General features: G+C 43.1%; 1 protein-coding gene across 1 annotated transcript in view; it reads left to right on the top strand.

Annotated features, from left to right (window-relative positions):
- The window catches only part of Pik3cg (phosphatidylinositol-4,5-bisphosphate 3-kinase catalytic subunit gamma), a 33,233-nt gene extending 14,322 nt beyond the window's left edge, over window positions 1-18,911 (top strand). The window contains exons 8-11 of the mRNA XM_032907622.1: window positions 2-132; window positions 1,086-1,197; window positions 3,308-3,465; window positions 18,009-18,911. Of these exons, the coding sequence (XP_032763513.1) occupies window positions 2-132; window positions 1,086-1,197; window positions 3,308-3,465; window positions 18,009-18,287 (680 nt within the window). The 3' untranslated portion in view covers window positions 18,288-18,911. The remainder of the gene's footprint in view (window position 1; window positions 133-1,085; window positions 1,198-3,307; window positions 3,466-18,008) is intronic.
- The last annotated feature ends 1,302 nt before the right edge of the window (window positions 18,912-20,213 follow it).

The following is a 20,213-nucleotide window of genomic DNA, read 5'->3' as shown; positions in this document are numbered from 1 at the left end:
GGGATGATAGAGATTGTGAAGGACGCCACGACCATTGCTCAAATTCAGCAGAGCACGGTGGGTAACACGGGGGCATTCAAAGATGAAGTCCTGAATCACTGGCTCAAGGAAAAGTGCCCTATCGAAGAAAAGGTGAGTTCTCCCTTCCTCAGCCCGGCCCCACTGCTCCACACAGCCTGTCTTCTGTCGGACAGCGGTGGTTTCCGGTGTAGCAGGCTCTTCTGATGGATGTCCCTGGTGCCCCACATACTGGTTGAGTCTTTGGCTCCTGAGGCTGTCGGGGTTTGTGAGGGTTTTCCCCTAATGGCACAGCTTATCTATGAGACAGAGGCCTACTTCTAGACCCGGAAAACATTTGCTTCAGTTTTGAATACCAGTCAAGCTTTGCATAGAATTTGGTTTTGTGAAATAATCTGTTAGCACTTTTTCTGGACACTTTTGTTGTTTAACCCACAGATTTAGTTACCATATATACATTCCTTCATTGCCAACCCCCCTTCCCCCAAAAATTTACAGTTTCTACTGTGGCTCTAAATGGTAAGTTACGAATGTTGAAAATGTCTATCTTGCTGAAGGGCATATGCTGGATCCTTCAAAAGCTGTTCGACTAGGCTGTCTTGGTGCCATTTAAAGTTCTACCACACAGGAATAGCACCTCACATTTGTATGGCCAGCAGTCTTTGGTGGAGGGAATATAATTAGTAGCCTTTATTACATGAAGGCTTGTGAAACCACCCATACACTTAAATGGTTATTAGGAAAGCATAATTGAAGAAATTGCTATGAGTTCTGTACAGTTGCGGGCAAGTGGCTAAAAGAAAGGGTGGGAAATTTTAATAATAAATTACTGTGGCCCTTTCCTTCTTGGGTCTTCCTCATGACGTGGTGTTTGGATGAGTCCTCACTGAAAATACAAGCAGAACCATGTGACAGTTGGCACTTCCTTGATGGGTCCTAACTAACGACCCAAACTTCTTGCTGTCTGAAATGGCTCCTAGGGCATTGTCCTTGCGGGAGGCCTTGTCGTTGACTTGGCTGCTCTCTGTAGCTGGAAAGCCATCAACATTCACATCCATTCTCATCAGTTTCAGGCAGCAGTGGAAAGGTTCGTTTACTCCTGTGCAGGCTACTGTGTGGCCACGTTTGTTCTTGGGATAGGTGACAGGCACAACGACAACATTATGATCTCAGAGACAGGTGAGTTTGCCCACTATAAAATGAAAATTTTATTGTAGTAAAATACATATAACGCAAGCAGTTCCGTTTTAGTCATTCCTAAGCGTTCAGCTAAGGGACACTAAATACATTCACATTATTTTGCACCCATCATCACTGTCCATCTGAAGCACTTGTCCTCTTTAAATGTTGCCTCCCCACTACGCCCTGGCACAGAGTGAGAGTCTAAGCTGGAGCTCAGATTTACAAGTCACTGTGTGTAGGGACACTGGTTACTTTCGACAGACTACGCTTCTTGAGAGTTGAGGGATGAGGGAAGAAAAGGCAGGAAATGAGACTAAATGAGAGAAAAATTACAGGAAGAAGTAAAGGGAAAGTGGGACACAGAACCTAAAAGGAGGGGTCAGCAATGTCAAATGTTGCAGAAAACAACTGGAACACGTAATAAAGCACATGAGCTGTCTCTCGTCTGAAACACCTGAGTCCCTAACTCTCCCAGCCACACTGGTTCATGCTACCCTGACAGTGGCCTGTGATGGCCACCATACCATGAGACATTCATGTATGAAATCTGAATCCATTTTTATAGTCTTCCAGGCATTGTAGCCAATGTCCAACACTCAGGAGGCCTAAGGAGAAGGATCACAAGTTCAAAGCTAGCCTGGACTACATAGAAAGACCTTAATACAAAAAAATTATTTTTAAAGAGTAGAGTTCAGGAAAAAGCACCAGAGCTTGAATTACTTAGTCTTTGCAAGAACAGGGTCAACACAAAAGAATGCTATATTTGTAGACTATAGAAATGCTAAAAGACCAAATAAATAAAAACTAATATGGCCTTGCTAATGATGATGGTAATGTTAGAAACAGACCCCAAAGAGATTCAAAATGGTAATTCTATAGTGCTACTTAAAAGTAAAAAGTTAACACCACTCTTTTTTTAAATTCTTTATTAGATATATTTCTTTACATACATTTCAAATGTTATTCCCCTTCCAGGTTTCCTGTCCATAAGCCCCCATTCTGTCCCCTCCCCCTCCCCCATACGGGTATTCCCCCATATATCCCTCTTACTGCCCCCCATATTCCCCTGCACTAGGGTCCAACCTTGGCAGGACCAAGGGCTTCCCCTTTCACTGGTGCCCCAACAAGGCTATTCTCTGCTACATATGCAGTTGGAGCCCTGGGTCAGTTCATGTATAGTCTTTCGGTAGTGGTTTCGTCCCTGGAAGCTCTGGTTGGTTGGCATTGTTGTTTTTATGGGGTTGCAAGCTCCTTCAACTCTTTCAGTCCTTCCTCTAATTCCCCTAAAGGGGGTCCTGTTCTCAGTTCAGTGCTTTGCTGCTAACATTGACCTCTGTATTGGACATGCTCTGGATGTGTCTCTCAGGAGAGATCTATATCTGGTCCCTTTCAGCATGCATTTTCTAGCTTCATCAATCTTATCAAGTTTTGGTGGCTGTATATATATATGGGCCACATGTGGGGCAGACTCTGAATGGCCATTCCTTGAGTCACTGCTCTAAACTGTGCTTCCATATCCCCTCCTATGGATATTTTTGCTCCCCTTTTATGAAGGAGTGGGAGCATCCGCATTTTGGTCATCCTTCTTCTTGAGCTCCCTGTGGTCTGTGGATTGCATCTTGGGTAATTCGAGCTTTTTGGCTAATATCCACTTATCAATGAGTGCACACCAAGTGTGTTTTTCTGTGATTGAGGTTATCACCCCTCTTACCAGACAAGGTACAACATCAGCCTGTCGGTTATATGAAGGGCATAGAGTCTCTTAAGCATGATGGTCACAAATTAGCAAGAGCTCTTATTTACCGGTCTGAGAATTCTTTGCTAGCTTGCTTCTTGCTTATTTTTAATGACATCTTGGTATCATCTAAAGAAGAACAAACCTATCAGAAAAACATACCTGTTTATGTTTGAAAGCTTTGTGGCGACAACTTTCAAGCACCTGTTAAGACTGAAAATATCAAAGGCTAATTATAAAAGAGGATAAAATGCTCCCACTCAAAATAGTTCATTTTCAGGTAACTGAAATTTTTCTTCAAAAAAAAAAAAAACCAAAATGTTTAAAAACATTTACACCATGTAATGATGCCAGACATTTTCTTCTCTTAAGGAAACCTATTTCACATAGACTTTGGACACATTCTTGGCAATTACAAGAGTTTCCTGGGCATTAATAAAGAGAGAGTACCGTTTGTCCTAACCCCGGACTTCTTGTTTGTGATGGGAACTTCAGGCAAAAAGACAAGTCCACACTTCCAGAAATTCCAGGTATGTCACCCCCATCCTCCTCACCTCCTGCCTGGACAAACCAATCACACTGTAGAAGTCACCTCTCTCTCCCCTCATGATATGACCACCCCCTTCCTCCTCATCATCTCTGTTCATTCCCACAAGTACATGTGCAAAGTGATGCTTTCAGGAACCTGCTCACTAAAACCAAACAGCAAGTAAAAAATGCTTCATAAGGGGTGGCCCTGGGGACCGCAGACCCCTGAGGGGATGCTGGATACTTGGGACAGTTTCAAGAAAGGACAGCCATAGAGGCTGATGTACTTGGTGTGCATTTATCATACTGCCAACAGGAGAATCTTGTTGCTCAGACTGACTTTGTTGGTATTAAGAGTAATCCTTTTCTTGTTGTCAGTCTCATGAGCTTGACCACAGGCTCTACAGTGAGCTCTTCCACTAACCAGCAAACAAGCCCTGCAGGGAGTGATTAAAGTCAAACACACAATGAGAGCATCTTCTACTCACAAATGTAATAGCTGTGAATGAACACAGTTCAGAAAAGTTGTAACCCATTTTATAACAATAGAGACACAAGACAGAAACCAAGAGTGACCTTTGCCTTGCTGGGCCTGTCTCCACATAGCCACCTTCCTTAGTAGGCCTTCAATGTGGTCTGATTTGCACTCCACATCTTAGGGAGAAGGCTTTTCCTTTAAATCCAGCATGAACTTGGGAAGGGACATGAGCCTGGAACTGCAGGGAAACAGCTATTCCCGTGTGCTGTGTTGTAACTTGTGTTTCTGATCTACTGGCTGGCTGTGTAGTTGGTAACAATGTGACTCACACTCTCTGGTCAGATGGTTTTAGAAGTTTGGGTAAGTGCTCTTCTGCATACACTCACTTGGGTTTCAGGCGATTTCCAAAAACTGGACACATTTCAGGGGGAAGTAGAAGGACTTCACTACTTAAAGAAGAGACAGCCCTCAGTTTCACTCTCTAGAAAGTGGGGGCGATCTGACTAGCTTCAACAGCAAACAGTGGCTCAGAGTGTTAGACAAGTGCATGGAATCCTGCCTTAGACAGGGGTCCTTCTTTCCTATAGATACATGATCTCTTCCTTCTGCCAATGAGTGAAACTCCCTAGCAGTCCGTCCCTCTGTCCAGCGGCTGTGATGTCCTTATGGACTCACAGAGTTCATGTCACTCCACCAAACCCCAGCAGCTCTCCCCGTTAGCTTTCTTTGTTGCTTCTACAGGGGATTTTCAGTTTAAAAACATTTGTGATGAAAAGATCTTTATAATGAGGAAGCTAGGAGAGGATCCCTGCCCCACCCAGCAACATCAACTCAGAGCAACGCATGTGGGGAGTTTCTCACTGTCTGTAACATCTCTCCATCCTTTGTGATCAAGCTTGTTTCTCAGGCAATTAAACCTCCTTCAGTCATGTGACATCTACATAGCATGCACCACCCAAAGCACACTCCTGTGGCTTGTGTTGTACTTTACACACTTGTATTACCTACATACTAACCATAGCACAGGGATCCAAGGGGTGGCCTTTGAAACAGACCTACCTAAGTACACTTCAAGGCTATGTCCATGATGGCAGTTACTTAGCCTTCCAGAACTCTCCTTGTCTGTAAAAAAGGAACATGACCTCCTTACCGTTTTTCCAGGTACTATTGACCTAGTTAGCACTATCAACAGAAAGCTTTTATTTAGCTCACGGTTCTGAAGGTTCCAAACCATGACCATTAGCCCCAGGACTCTAGACCAGTGACTCTCAACCTACAGGTTGTGACCCCTTTCACAGGAGTTGCATATCAGATATCCCGCATATTGGATATTTACATTATAATCCATAACAGTAGCAAAATTGCAGTTATGAAATAGCAATGAAAATGATTTTATTGCTGGGGGTCACCAAGAAGGTGGAGACCCACTGCTCTAGGCCTGGAGAGAGCACTGTGGCTATAGCAACGGAAGAGCACGTGTCAGAGCGAGATGCTCAGCATCATTGCAGTGAAATGTGCAGAGTGATTAGCTCATCGGGGCCACCACAGAGACTCTGTCATCATAGGTTTAGACATCAGGCAAGTCTTCCAAGTTTGGAAATGTGTAAGAAACAATGTTTAAGAAGTGGAGTCTCAGACAAACCATGACAAAGAAGCCTGTCATGGTTAAAGAGAGCTGAATCCCACCTCTACCTGTCCTCACACCATCTCATCTCCCACCCCAGATCCGTTCATCCTCTGCACACAAGAGGAAGCTGACCACTAAAGCAGGAAATTATTCACACGCAGCATTTCCAAAGTTTGACAAAGATGGGCAGCTGACCTTCGTCATTTAACACTGGACTTGGGCAAATTTTCCTTTGCCTTTTCTTTCATTTCTTATCTCTTTTTTTCTTCTTTCTTTCTCTCTTTCTTCCTTCCTCTCTTTCTTCATATTGCTAATTCAGAACTGTATGTATCTTTATTTTATTCTTGTTAATGGAAAGGTTCTTCTATCCAGGGACTGCATACATACATTTTCTCAGCAATGTCTTGGAGTCTGGTGTAACAAGGTCATCATGTGTAGGCCAACTAGGAAATGTACACATTTGCCCTTTGAACTAAAAGTCCCTCTGCTAGTTTTGACCTCACGGTGTTAATTAATTTGTGTCACATGAATAAACTATTGGGAAGAGTAGAGAAAGGCTGACCCGACTTTTGTCCATATACAAATACCTTCTCCATATACAATACAAACATGGGAGGCCATGGACTGGGGTAGCAAAGGGGAAACCAAAAGAGGAAAGCTGTGCTTTGTCTCACAGTCCCCTGTCCAAGACAACTGGCCTAGCCTGGGGTCATATCCATCAGTGACTTCTAGAGTAGGGGGAACCATTAGAAAGAATTTGTGGCTAGGCAGAGGCAGAGACAGGAAACTGAAGCTCACCATTTGAATCTATAAACATCTGCAGCCTTCGGGGCAGCCTCCCACAGGCAGAGGTTAAATGAATTTAATGATGTCAATTTCCATATCTCTTTGACGGAGAATATTTTTTAAACAAGGTAAACTGTTTTTTAACACATTGGTGACTTGTTAGGTATTAACAGCAGTCACAGGGCTAGAAGCACAATGTGGCTCTGAGGAGCAGCGGGTATTCCCTTGATCCTTAAATGTTATGTTGTTACAGTTGCTGAATAATGATCCAGAGATATTATGTATGAATAAATGCCTCGGCCATAAGCTAGGCTTGTTCCCCGAGTAGCTCGTAACTCAATTATCCCCATATATACTCGTCTATGTCTGCCACATGGCGGTCACCTCTCCCCAGTTTCATACATTCAACTTCTCCCGAGTCTGAATGGCAGTTCCCTGTGCCCAACTCTTTCCCAGCATTCCTTTCTCTCGCTCTCCCCTCCGGATGTCCCACCTTCCCATCCTGCCTCAGCTTATTAGCCGTCAGATTTTGATTGGCAGGCGATCCTTCCACACAGTACACAGGAGATTATCCCTCCATGTGGCGGTCGGTTCTCTCCTTCCATCTTCATGTGGGTTTGGAGATCGAACTCAGGTTGGCACGCTTGCAGGGTCAGCACCTCATGCCCTCAGTCCTCTCTCCAGCACCTTCAGGCCCTCAGCCATCTCCCCAGCATCGCTTTCATCTTTTAGGGGCTGCAACTAAGATAAAAACACATCAGTGGTTTCACTGCAGAAGATATTTTGAGTACAAGCAAATATGAAACAGAGCTGAAGTTTATTAATGATATTTTAGTATAGATTTTAAGCACGGATGTTAAGAAAAAGAAAGGTGCTATAGAGAAAGTAAGATATGTGGGCCTCTCTAAGAGCTGACCTTCACTATATCAATGTAGATAGATAGATAGATAGATAGATAGATAGATAGATAGATAGATAGATAGATAGATAGATAGACAGACAGATAGATGATAGATAGATAGATGATAGATAGATAGATAGATAGATAGATAGATAGATAGATAGATAGATAGATAGATAGATAGATAGATAGATAGATAGACAGACAGATAGATAGATTTATGAATGATCTGTGATTCTTGAAGCTCATGTATTCTAAGGGACCTGAGATCATATGGTGGCTCCTTGTTGTGTAACAATAGATAAAGTTAAAATCTAGATTGTGGGATACAGGAAAGTAGGACATCGTCACTTGGAAACACAGTCAACAGTGTTGTTTAAGATTCCCAGAAAACGTTGAGGTAGCAATGAGGCTAAATCCAATATTATACACTACATCTCCAACCTGGTTCTCTGCTCTTTTTTCATTAAAACATAAAATGTCTACATATGAAAGGAATGCTGCCTGTAAGCCAGTAACCTCCACAGAAAATGTTAGGTATGCTGCAGTTCTTGCTTGTTATCTAAGAAGAGGCTTCAATCAGATGCTCAATCAGATGGGAAGTCCCTCTTTGTCTCCATGTCCCTGTAATTTACTTTCTTTCTATCCTGTCTCAATAGCACTATCGTTTAAATTTCAGTGACTAGCTATAAACATATATAACACACACATTTATTTAAATCAAGGCCAAATGAAATTGGATTTCTATTTACTAAGAATAGTATCTGCTTTTTTTCCTAAGCAGTATTTTTTTTATTAAAACAAAGAAAGCACCCTTCTTGGCTTATTTGTTTTGCTTTGTGAAACAAAGTTTCACTATATAGACCAGGCTGTCCTCATATCACAGAGATAAGCCAGCCTCCGCCTCCCAAGCACTGGGCTAAAGTCATGCCATTTTCTTTCAAATGTCAGATATGTAAACCTTGTCGTCTCACCTTCCAGAGACAATTCTGCCAGCATTGCAAGGCTTCTCCATGACTCACATTTATCTTTTCAAAAGTTGTAGAGAGTCAGAATTTGCTTTAGAAGCTAAAAGTAGACATGAATGGTTGGGGCCAAAGAGGAATGGCTTTGAGGTCAGCCTGGACTACATGGACTGTATACTATGACCCTCAGATCCTGTGCATATGTGTGCATTCGTGTGGTCCCTCCTTACTGCAAACGGTGAACTGAGGGTGGCTTCCTACCTTCTATGTGCCGCACGCACGCTCATCCCTTTGATTGCCATCCCAGTGGTCTGCCAGGCCCATGCTGTGCCCCCTCAGCCCCTGCAGCCTCACCCACAGCAGTCCCACGCTCCACTGTAATTTCTTCTGTCTTCCACCATCCCATGCTGCCTCACTGCCCGGGCTTACCACTAAGAAGACCTGCCCTGCCCTCTAGGTCTCAACATAAACGCAGTACCTCAGAGCGACTGCTAGCCCAGGTCTTCCTGCCCGCCTGGTCTCCTGCTTTGCATCTACCATGTTCATAGCTATTCATCCTGAGTGCCTCTCCCTTTACAAATGTCACCGGGGCTGCATGGGTCCCGTCTCTGTCACGTGTGCCTGTGATTCAGGAAGCACTTGGAAGATGTTTGCTTAGTGAAAGGGCAGGAGGTGAAAGAGCAAATCCTTCAAAGGGTCAGACTGACTCTCCCCCAGGGAGCCCTGATTCCCACGAGCTACTGACTCAGGCACACGACAACCACCATCAAACCAAACCACCTAGAAAGCTTTATTTACTACACAAATAGCTTGCCCGTGCAAGGATTGACAAGCAAATCTTACGAGGAAATCTACTGTTTCATTAGTAGTATGAATAGGGGATATCGTGTGTTACCTACCATGTTCTGTAAAGAATTTTTTGCTGAAATGAATAGTGTGTATGAAGCAAAGCAGCCATCTATACCCAGAGAACAGAATGTGGGACACATTCCTACAGGACATGTTCAATCCACGTTTATTTCATGGATCATGAGCAATTTAATCTCCCAAGGCCAGATCTCTGTAAAGGAAGATGGTCTTTGCACTCTGCGGGCACTGAGCAAATGTGTCAGCCCATGCGGGTCATCTACAGAGACAAATAGCATTTGTTTGTGAAGAAGAGACAATTTAAGGAGTGTCTTCAAAGCCACTTGCCCCTAGATGTCACTGTTAAGAAAGCATTTCCTAGGAAGCCCGGGGCTGGTTACTTCAATCTACACTGGTTGAAGTCACCTTGACAGTCTTACCAGTTTGCCCTGTTTCCCATAGCTGTTATCTTGTCCCCATATCAGGATACACCAGGCCTTCAGCCTACAGGTCCAAGTGCAGGTCCAAGGACAGAGGCTTGACTCAGAAAATTGCCAAGAACCTGGAGCTCCTTGACTGAAATACACGTCTGCAGTGGTTAGGCTGAACGCCTGGCTCCTGGGTTGTTCTAACTGCTTCTGCCCCAGCCTATCCACAAGGAACCTGCCTCAGCCTCCATCTAGGAGTGGAATGCTGACTTCCTCTTGCTTTGATTCACTGAAACACAACTGTCCTCCCTAAGCCCAGCCACAGCCTAATGGAAACCTTATCATCTGACAATCTTGTGTAGTCACCTTACTATTATTCCCTCTTGAGCTTCCTTTCCTGTCTGTCGGGGGGAGGTTCATGCCTGTGTATGTCTGTTACCTGCTGACTGCACTTCCCAGCCTCCCGTTCCATCCCTGTTATCATCAAGCTGTGTTCACCACGTGTGAGACAGGACACTGGCACTGGCCCGGGACAAAGGCTCCAGTATTGTTCTTGAAGAGGCTAAGAGGTCTGCCCACTCCAATCCTCTCCAGATGTAACTATTCTCTAATTCCTTGTCATTTTAAAGCAGTGAGTCTTGCCCACGCTCTACCTTCTGTTCTGTACAGAAGGCTTTCAGCCATCTAGCATGGGCAGGTTATCTGCAGTGTGTTGAACACCATACCCAGCACTGATGACCCAAAGCGAAGGCACAGCAGCCTCGGAAGTCAGACTGGCACTGTGCCGTGCCAGCGAATGCTTTGTGTAGAGTGTACAGAGAGTGGATTGCGGAGAGAATAATTAATCCTGCCAGGAAGACAGGAGAGGGCTATTCCTAGAAGGGAGCCTTTGGGGATGAATTTAATTTCATCTTACTGATAGATGCAAGGAAGGAAGGAACAGCCAAGCAGGAAAAAAAAAAAAAAAAAACGCCATGAGCAAGAACTTAGGTTGGCAACGTACAGGCAATAAGTATTCAGGAACACAAAGTACAACTGCTCAGTCTGGGTGTGACCCGGGTCTCTGTGGAGTCTTCTCTTGGAATCTGAGTTGGGAAGGAAAATGCACATCGATCGAAACAGGGCCCCGGGCTGGGTAGGGAGGGAGGGAGCAGAGCAAAGGAAAGTCATTTGGAACGCAATTGGTTAAGCACAAATTACCCTAATTAATGACTAATTAGATCAAATAGGAGATGACAAGTGTACCTATCCTGAGATTTTTCACTCTGGCCAATTAACAAGGGTGAGACTCAGCCTCCTCCATCCCAGCATGAAGACTGAGTATTCCTCATCTCTCCACGTTACCGCTAAGTCACATACAAAAGAGTAAGAGTTTGAATATGTTGATAAGGTGTTTCCCTCAGGTAGAGACTCTCATGGGGTTTCAGATTCTTGGGACTTGGTTTATCTGGAACAGACACAAATCTAGGCTTGGAGGCATGGCATTAGGACACCAGTAAAGTCATTTATGGACTAATCCACCAGCATGAAATGCTATTCGACACCCAAGATATTAGAGCCCTGGTCATTTTAAACACCACTCAGCATGTCAACCAAGGCATCCTTCCAATGTTTAGCTCCTTTTAAAGGATTGCTGTGTCTACTTTACAATACTATGAGGTGTGTGTTTCATTCTCTTCCAAGCATGCTCTCCACAACATCCTTCTTGGGAAATTTCCATTGGTCTCAGTTTCTATAAAAGCACTGCTTCTCATAAATGAGGTTTGATTTTGTTTTTAACTTCTCAAAGTTGGATGGAGATATGAATTAGACAGTTCCTTTGGCTAGAAATATAGTTGAAGATCGTGCTTTGTAAATATGAAAAATCTGTAGGTTATTTATTTCAGTGGCCTATTATGAATATTTCCCTTCCTTTTTTCTTCTACCTTTAAGTTACATTAATTTTACTTTTATATATCCAAATAGATCACTTCAAATCTTTTTGGTACAAAGCTGGAAGATACACTGGGGGGGGGCACACACAGAGAGAGAAACAGAGATAGAGAGAGATATGCACACAAAGACCATTCTTAATACAGATTTAAAGAAAACAATTTAAATATAGCCTTTGTATTCCTAATGAATTTTTATCTAAATATTTGAGAGACAATGGTATATCCCTTCCCATGGCAAACAGCTAGTTTGTGACTCATGTTCAAGTCCATAAATATGAAACTACTAATTCCACCTCAATAAGTGAATAGCCAAGGATCAGACACTCTACGTGCTCAGACTTACCACAGTTTCTTCCTGCACTGTTAAGTCTATGAATCAACCCTTTCTGGTTTGTTAAGATAAATACTAAGAATGTTGGCTGGCCAATACATTGATTTTTATTTAAAATACATTTACTGCATGCCTTGGAGTAGACTATTGTTTTCTCTACTGTCCCTTAGGCAGACAGAGGCTTTTGAGGGTTTTTTTTGTTCAGTGATGAATATTTGACAGTTTTTCTCTCCTGCCCCTCAGCCTCAGAATCTCTCCCTGGAGTTTCTGTTTCATGGTCCTGATGTCATTTCTTTACTTGACTGAAAATGCACAGTTGATCCCTAGGGAGAATGGAGGGTTTCAGTTGTTAGAAAAAGTATCCGTATGACCTTGAACACTCTAGACCTGCTCTTCAGCGGTTAAGAATTAGTTGATGGCATGGATCAGATTAGTTGGTTCAGTGACTGGGATGGTTAATAAATCAAGGCAAGGTTTGGATCCTGAAATGGTAATGAATTCCTTTGTTTCCAAGACGTGCGGAGGTGGTAGCCTATAAAAACATTTCTTTCTTTCGGGGCTTAGATGCTACAATTAAGGAATTAGACAGCAATGAAATTAGGAGCACATGCACTACGCAGACTCAGCCTGTTTATTACCTACTAATGAAGAGCTTGCCAGCTAACGTCCTCATTGGTAATGGAATGTTTTCCACACTAAGCAGCACATGAAACCAAGTCCCCCAAATCAGACCTTCTTCTTCACTCAGTAGCACACAGCCTCTCCCAGGCAGTTGAGAAGAGCAGTGTTTGAACTATAGTAGAATAAAAAAAATCACTTTCAACAGGCAGTCACTTCTGTGTTCTGGGTTTTCCCCTGAGCTCCCCAGCCACATCCTTTTAGCCACTCAAACCACAGTCCTCTGGGCTGAAGCCATGTGACCAGGACATGCTCACAAGCCTTGTCACTGTGTATAAAGGACAGAAATGAAACTTCTGGGGCTTGAGTTGGTGGAGTAGTACCCAACCATGAGTCCCCCAAAGAAAAGAAGCATCTGTAGATGCCCAGAGGGCAACATGCAATGCACCCTTCCTCGTAAGCCAGTGCAAAGACAGTCCTTTCCATACGGGCTGTAAAAAAGCACTCAGCCACCCCCACTCCCGTCACCTGCTGAAGGAATCATTATGGTGGGCAGTCTGCATAAGAAACCGACACGTTTAGCATTGGGGAGTGTGTGCAATGAGGCCATTCTTTGTAGTATTTCATAATGAAAATCAACTAGTTACAGGGCACTTAAATCTCACTACAGCCATATGAAATGGGTGTTACCATTGTACTCATCCTACAGATGAAAACACTGAGGCCCAAAGGAACCCAAATGACCTCCCTGATTGTCACTAAGAAAGCCAAATACTTTGAGTTCAGTCAACTAGGTGTGAAGCTGCTGTTAGCTGCCGTTCCACTCTACCTTCAACAGAGGACGGTGATGTCTGCACTCGAGTTTTAAGCCTTACGAAGGAAGTCAGTCCAGAACCTGGACCTTCTGTGTGCCAAGTGTGGAACATGCGGTTAAGCTTAGGGAAGATGCTTCTTTCTCATAGAAGAGCCTGCACGTCAAAGTCAGCACTCGTCCAACAAGCTAAAACCAACAAAACCCAGCCACACAGCCAGGAACGAAGTTTACTAATACAGTGCTCACTGGGTATGTTTAAGGTTCTGAATTCCCTCCTCAGTGTCCTCCAGATGATAGCTCATCGAGGTAGGGTGGCCTTGAAGGGACTGGGGGAAGCTGTTCCTTTCTCATTGTGTATCTCTTTGGGCACAGGAATAGGTGCATCTACTTACCATCACCTGAAAGTATTTATTTACCTATGGATTAGGGTGACAGCAACTTTGTCTGGGCTTAATTTACCTCCTTGAAATTTTTCCATTAAAAAGGAGATTGACCCCACAGTGGGCTCCCACAGCAGGAGATTTGCCCGGAGCCTATAGTGTATAGAAGAACGGAAAAAATAATTAAAAATCAAAACGTACTCCTGGTTCCAAACCGAAAGACGTCCCCCTAAGTCTGCGTGAAAAGCACAGGAGTTAGCAAATTAATGAGTCTGTGGCCTGAGGTGAAGTCTGCGCTTAGCTTCTGTAATTACCAAGAAACTCGAGATGCCTTGGTGGGTTGGATAAGCAAAGAAAATGATTTCCGGGTATCAGAGGCATCACTTGGCCTGCAAGAGCGCTGATGTACTGGGGCTGCCGCCAGGTGACAGTTGAAATCTGGGCTGCAACTGAAACAGCCCAGAGCTGCTCTGGGGACCACTTCAGCACTTCTGCCACGGTGAGCAAAGAGGAAATTCTGAATCCTGGTAAGGGAGGAAGGGACCGCCATATCCGGCACACTCAGGCTGTGCAGCCTGCTGAGCCTGCATTTTATACAAATTGCCTTACCGGGTCAGAATGATCTGGGTCATTTGACTAAGCTAGGGTAAATATGTCCACCCTCCACTATCCAGTGTGACACAGGCCTCACCTCTATTATCATTGTGGTCACTGTGCCACATGCAAATGTTACAGTGTTATGGGTTGAGACCATACCTGCCTGCTTCTTGCGACTCAGTCCTGGGCTGACGGCATTGTGTGGGTAAGTTGTAGAACCTTAGGACATACGGTACAGCTGGAGGACGTGTGTCACAGGCTCTTTGAAGGTTCTATCTGTTTCCAATTCCTACCCAAGTTCTCAGATTGCTGTCTGCTGCAGTGTGACCAAGCAGCTACCTCAGGTTCCTGCCATGCTGTCTTACTTACAATGCTAGACTATCACTCTGAAAGCTTTAGCTGAAACAAATCCTTTCTCCTTTAGGATGTGGGCTTCGCCACAGTAATAAGGAAAGAGTGACTAGTAGATATAGCAAAGTCATCTTGTGCTAATTGACAGAGATGGAAGGATCCTCCGGATGTACTCTTCTTATTCCTGTTCATAACACACGTCCACCTGTTCATTTATTCTCCGATAGCACCATTCTCAGCGTCTCAGGACCTACGACTTAGTTTTCTTCAGCCTCCTTATCCGTCTCCTATAATAGGGCCTTGAGGCTGCCACCTTCCTGCATGATGTTCTTGAGAACTCTCGCTTGTAGGTAAATCTATGGAAAAAGTGTCCAACTTGTTACAAGTCCAGTTCCTCTCATGGAAGTATCTGGGGAAAAGCAGGTAGATTCTTTTAAAACTCAAACTTTGAGGCATATTTCAGCCAGAAATTTTCACCTAATTTAGGCGTACAGTTCTGAGTTTTGACCAGTGTGACATTTGACCATCATAGCTAAGTCCCTATCACGACAGCAACAATGTCATCAAGTGGTGTGCCGGCAAAGTCACAGCTATGACCGCCTATCACCTATTACGGGTGAACAGGTTCTCTCTGTAAGAAACTGAGAGAATAAAACCTTTCTGTTGCGTATGGGAGTGTTTCTGCCATACTTCATGTTTCATTGGTCGGCTTGCTAATTCACATTCTTCAAGGTTTTTCGTCTGCTCTCATGTCTGGTGGCGTGCGTTTTTGCATGTCCTTGCCTGTACTTTAGGATAGGACAGTCATGTGACACATTGAATAATGCTTTCTTTGTGATTTCCTCAACAGTTGCTTCATGTGTTTACATCTCTATAATTTCTCCATTTTCCCCACATCTCTATAATTTCTCCATTTTCCCCACCTTGGTAAAGTACCTTCCTAATCCTGATTAGTTCAATATTTGGCCTCTCTATGTATAAACCTTTGATTCATCTGGAATTTCTTTTGGCATATCTCAGAGAGTGAAATTTTAACCTTATTTTCCCTGAATAATGAGTCCGTTGTGCAGCCCCCGTTTATCAGAGAATAGACCTTTTCCTCACTTGTCTCGGAGCTTGTCTGAATGACATCTCAGAACTGTTATACACTCTGTTGTGTCTTAACACTTTTTATCCTATTCCACAAAACGTCTTGCCTTTGTTTCTAAACAATAAATACTATTTCACCCTATCGTTATAGCTTCAAAAACTGTTTTTGTTTGTCTTGTTTTGTTGTTGGGTTTTCCCCCCTTAGAATTGGAACCAGGGATGGCTGTGAACCACCATGTGGGTGCTGGGAACAGAACCCAGATGCCCTGCAAGAGCAGCCAGTGCTCTCAACTACTGAGCCATCTCCGCAGCTCCATAAAATGCCCTAATATCTGTTGTGGCAAGCACAGCTTTTCATTACTGTAATCTCTAAAAACACCTTCTCCGACCCTGACTAGGTTGAATGAACTAAAACCCATACCTGAATTTAATTAGTGAGAAATTTTACTGAAATCACTGCTTGTAGATTAACCCAGGCATAATTAACATCCTGAGGAGGAGTTTTCTTTCAGAGAAACATGCTATGTTATCTCGTGTATTCAAGTCTTCCTTTATGTGACACAGTAGAATTCTACAGTTTCTTTAAGTGGGTTCTACATGAGTTTTTAATGTGTTTATTCCAGATATAGTGTTCTTGTTATCAATACCCATAGCAGCTGTTGTTTCTGATTTTCATGATGCTTGCCAACTGCTGGTGACTATTTACATTATCTTTTTAATTTCTTACTGTCTTTATAAAATGTTTGCCTGGGTGGATAGATGCTTCAGCTGGACAGAACTTGCTGCACAAGCGTAAGGACCCACATAAAGACAGTCATGGTGGCACACGCCTATGACTTCCCAGTGCTGAGAAGTCAGCAATGGGTGGCTCTCGAGTCTGCTGGCCAGGACCCGAGAAAGACTCAGTCTCTCACAATAAGGCTGAGAGTGACTGAGGGAGCCACCCAAGGCTTGGCACTGATATCTGGCCTCCACGTGCATGCATACACACAAAGACACAAAGCACAGTTTACCAAAACCTGGTTATAATAATATTTGATTTTTTTCCCTCAGAAGTCCAGGAAAACGAACATATCATTTATACACACTAATCATTTTATCTCCACTTTTCTGACTTTATAATTCATTTTTTTCTATTTCTTTTTGTTTTATTTTCTGGCATTTTAGAATTTTAAATCATTTTTTATGAAGTCCGGTACTTCACAATGTTACATTTTAATGTCATATTCGTTTTCATATTTTATAAAAACCATAAATGGATATAGTTGTGGTCAGAAGATCTTACAGTTTGAGCATAAATCCTACCTAGTATGGTGTAGGAGGGCTTTGGTTTGTTTGTTCATATCTTTGGTTTACGTTTTTATAGTTTCTTAATATGAACTATTAACACCTGCAATCATTAGCATCAGCTTTCTGTACATGCTCCCTTCCAGGTCATGCCATTTAGGTTGAGTCCTGATTTTATGAGACTGAGCATCTTCTGCCTTTCCCTGTGCTTTAAAATAATTTAATGGCACAGACGCCGGTCGCTTAACAGGACGGCATGACTCATTGAATGTCAAAGGCACGTATGGAGGCAGAAACCTTTGGGTCTTTCTGCCTTTCTCCTTCTTTTCTTTTCTTTTTCTTTCTCTTGGTTTCTTTCTTTTTTTCTTTTCTTTTTTTGTTTTGGAGCTGGGGACCAAACCCAGGGCCTTGTGCTTGCTAGGCAAACGCTCTACCACTGAGCTAAATCCCCAACCCCTTTCTCTTGGTTTCTTGAGGCAGGATCTCACTGTAGGCCAGGCTTATCTGGAACGTACTCTGTAGCCTAAGCTTGCCTCAAACTCACAGTGATCCTCCTGCTTCAACCTCCGGAGTGCTGGGATGACAGGCCTAAGTCACCAATGCTCAGCTAGCTAGCATCGCAGTTTTCAAAACACCCTCTTTTGCTCAATGTTGGGAATTTGAATTAAAATTCCTAAGTTCATTCAATAATTTAGAAAATCAGATGGTGGAAAGCAAACTCATCTGTTTCTTAAAATACATCAAATTGTAAAAATAAATAAATAAATAAATAAATAAATAAATAAATAAATAAATAAATATGAGAGCTAAATTCCCCTCATTTCTTTGGAACCCATGGGCTCTTGGCAAACATTACTTCTACTCACATAAAGCTTATTGATCCCCATATGGTACTCAAAGGTGTCTCAGCCCTCTTCAGATAGGACAGATGTCTCTACCTTCGATCTCCTAGGGAAGAACTTGAATCTGAAAGGTACACTAAGAAATAGCATGTTTTCAGAACAACCACAACCACTTACCCGCCTTGGTAGCAGCCAAAAAGCACCGTCAACCAGAGCATTTAAGGTCCAGCGGGAACACACTGATAACAGCATGTCCTTCTCCTTTGCCCAGGATGTCTGCGTTAGGGCTTACCTAGCTCTTCGCCACCACACAAACCTGCTGATCATCCTGTTCTCCATGATGCTGATGACAGGAATGCCGCAGCTGACAAGCAAAGAGGACATTGAATACATCCGGGATGCCCTCATGGTGGGGAGAAGCGAGGAGGACGCCAAGAAGTATTTCCTTGACCAGATTGAAGTCTGCAGGGACAAAGGATGGACCGTGCAGTTTAACTGGTTCCTCCATCTTGTTCTTGGCATCAAGCAAGGAGAGAAACACTCCGCTTGATATTTGGTGCTAGAGCCCAAAGCAATTTAGTGTTCTAAAGCTTTCAAACCAGCATGTCAGTCATCAGGGTTACATTTAGAATGCAATAGGTCTCTCTGAACACTGCACTTCAGAAATACAGCTCTTTCCCCAGCTGAACTCTTCCCGAGAGGAAAACATGTTGGCATTACTGATGGCTTGGTTAATATTCAGTGTAAGGTTTCTCTGCTGCTCCCCCCCCCCGCCTCAGTCTCCATGATGCTGAACAATATTCGAAGTTTAAATGGCTTAGAACACTCTTGCTTGGTATGCCTGATGATCTTGTATTGAATATCTCTGAAAATCCTTTAGTTGCAATAATTGGCAATAACTGTCATCACATGTGTTCACCATGTCTTTTGGTTGTGTTCTTCGAGCTCTTGGCAGAAAAGGGTACAAGCGTTGCTAAGCTCTGCTACATTCTTCAAAGGATGTTTCCGAGCATCCCCTCCGTGCCCACACATGTCGGTGATGTGCTAGAAGCAAGGAGTGCAAGTTAGCTTTTAGAGTACCAGAGTACCGTCAGCAGTCTGTCTCCCACAGTGTGCCACTGCGATGGAGACACGGAACACAGACTCTGAGCCTGAACCTTGACCCTCCCCAGCTGCTGTAGCTCGAGGGTTATGGATATGAAAAGTGGAGGTAAGGCCTTTGACCAAGAGTGAATGACCTAACACGGTCACCGTCTCCTGCACAGACACAGGAAGTCACTAACTGGACCCTTGGACGCCATCTTTCCCTCTTGCTCTCCCCTCCCCGCCTTCCCCTGCCTCACCACCTCCTGTGCTTCTTCCTGGACTTGTGGAACCTTCAAAGACAGCTGAAAATGACTCGAAAAAGAAAGTCCACTGTAGGCTCATGAGAACTACAGGTACTTATTTGTGGAGCTGCTTCCTGGATTTTTAAAAAGTATATTATTAAAAGAAGAGTTCCAGACAATATTAGTTTCTAAACGCTTTAATTTTACTTTTTAAATCTAAAATTTTTCTTTATTTGTTAATAGAGGATACCTGCTATCAAATGTATTCTAAGCGTATAACAATACTATTTACATATTCATTTTTCAGCTTACAGGGCTTTTAAATTTTGAGGCATCCCAGAGTTCATAAAGACAATTGAACCAATTTTCCTTTGAAGTATTTTTTTCATTTCTTAAATATTATCGATGTCGATCCACCTTCGAGAGAGATCAGTAAATTATTTAATCAAACATCTTTAGCTATCATTAATTTCATAGAAAGAACTATGTCAAAGATGTCCATATTTAGATATAATCGGGTATAACTCTTTCTGACAAATTTTAAATGGTCAAAATAGACACTTTAATTAGATGGCGCCCAACCTTCCCTTTGTGTCTACAGAAGCCAAGTAGCACCTAATTCTGCTGCAAATAAGAACCATCAGGGACAGTTTTAACACACCCTTGCATTTTAAAATCACCCCACTTTCAGATTATAATTTCATTTAGTGTGAAATGAGCCTGGGAAGTTTTCAAAGTACTCGGCTGAATCTCTTATCCATGCAGGGGAAGGAGCCTTTTTTGGTCCGGGATGGTACAGGTAGTCCTTCCCCCTGCTCACGAGACCTTCCCTAGCTCATAGCTATCTACAAAAAAACTCCTCATCCCTGGCAAGTAACCATTCTAAAATCATGCTGTCTCCTGTACAGGCCCTGCCCTGTGTTGAAATTGTGTTTCTCTCTATGAATGTAAGTTAGGTACTGCATGGCATTTCTGGAACATAACTCCTACTGATCTAAGAACAGGAAGAGTAATGACTTCTAACTCCAAAAGGGTAGCATGCTTAAGCCTGTAAAGAACCATACACAGACTTTGCCTTTCATCTGAATTGCTGAAATGATGATCTGGATGATAAAACAATTACGGAGTAGATCTATATTTAGCTTCCG

The sequence above is a fragment of the Rattus rattus genome, chromosome 7 (genome assembly GCF_011064425.1).
Source record: "Rattus rattus isolate New Zealand chromosome 7, Rrattus_CSIRO_v1, whole genome shotgun sequence".
NCBI classification, from domain to species: Eukaryota; Metazoa; Chordata; class Mammalia; order Rodentia; family Muridae; genus Rattus; species Rattus rattus.
Note: the sequence above shows the minus strand (reverse complement) of the source record. Positions and strands in the feature narration are given on the sequence as shown.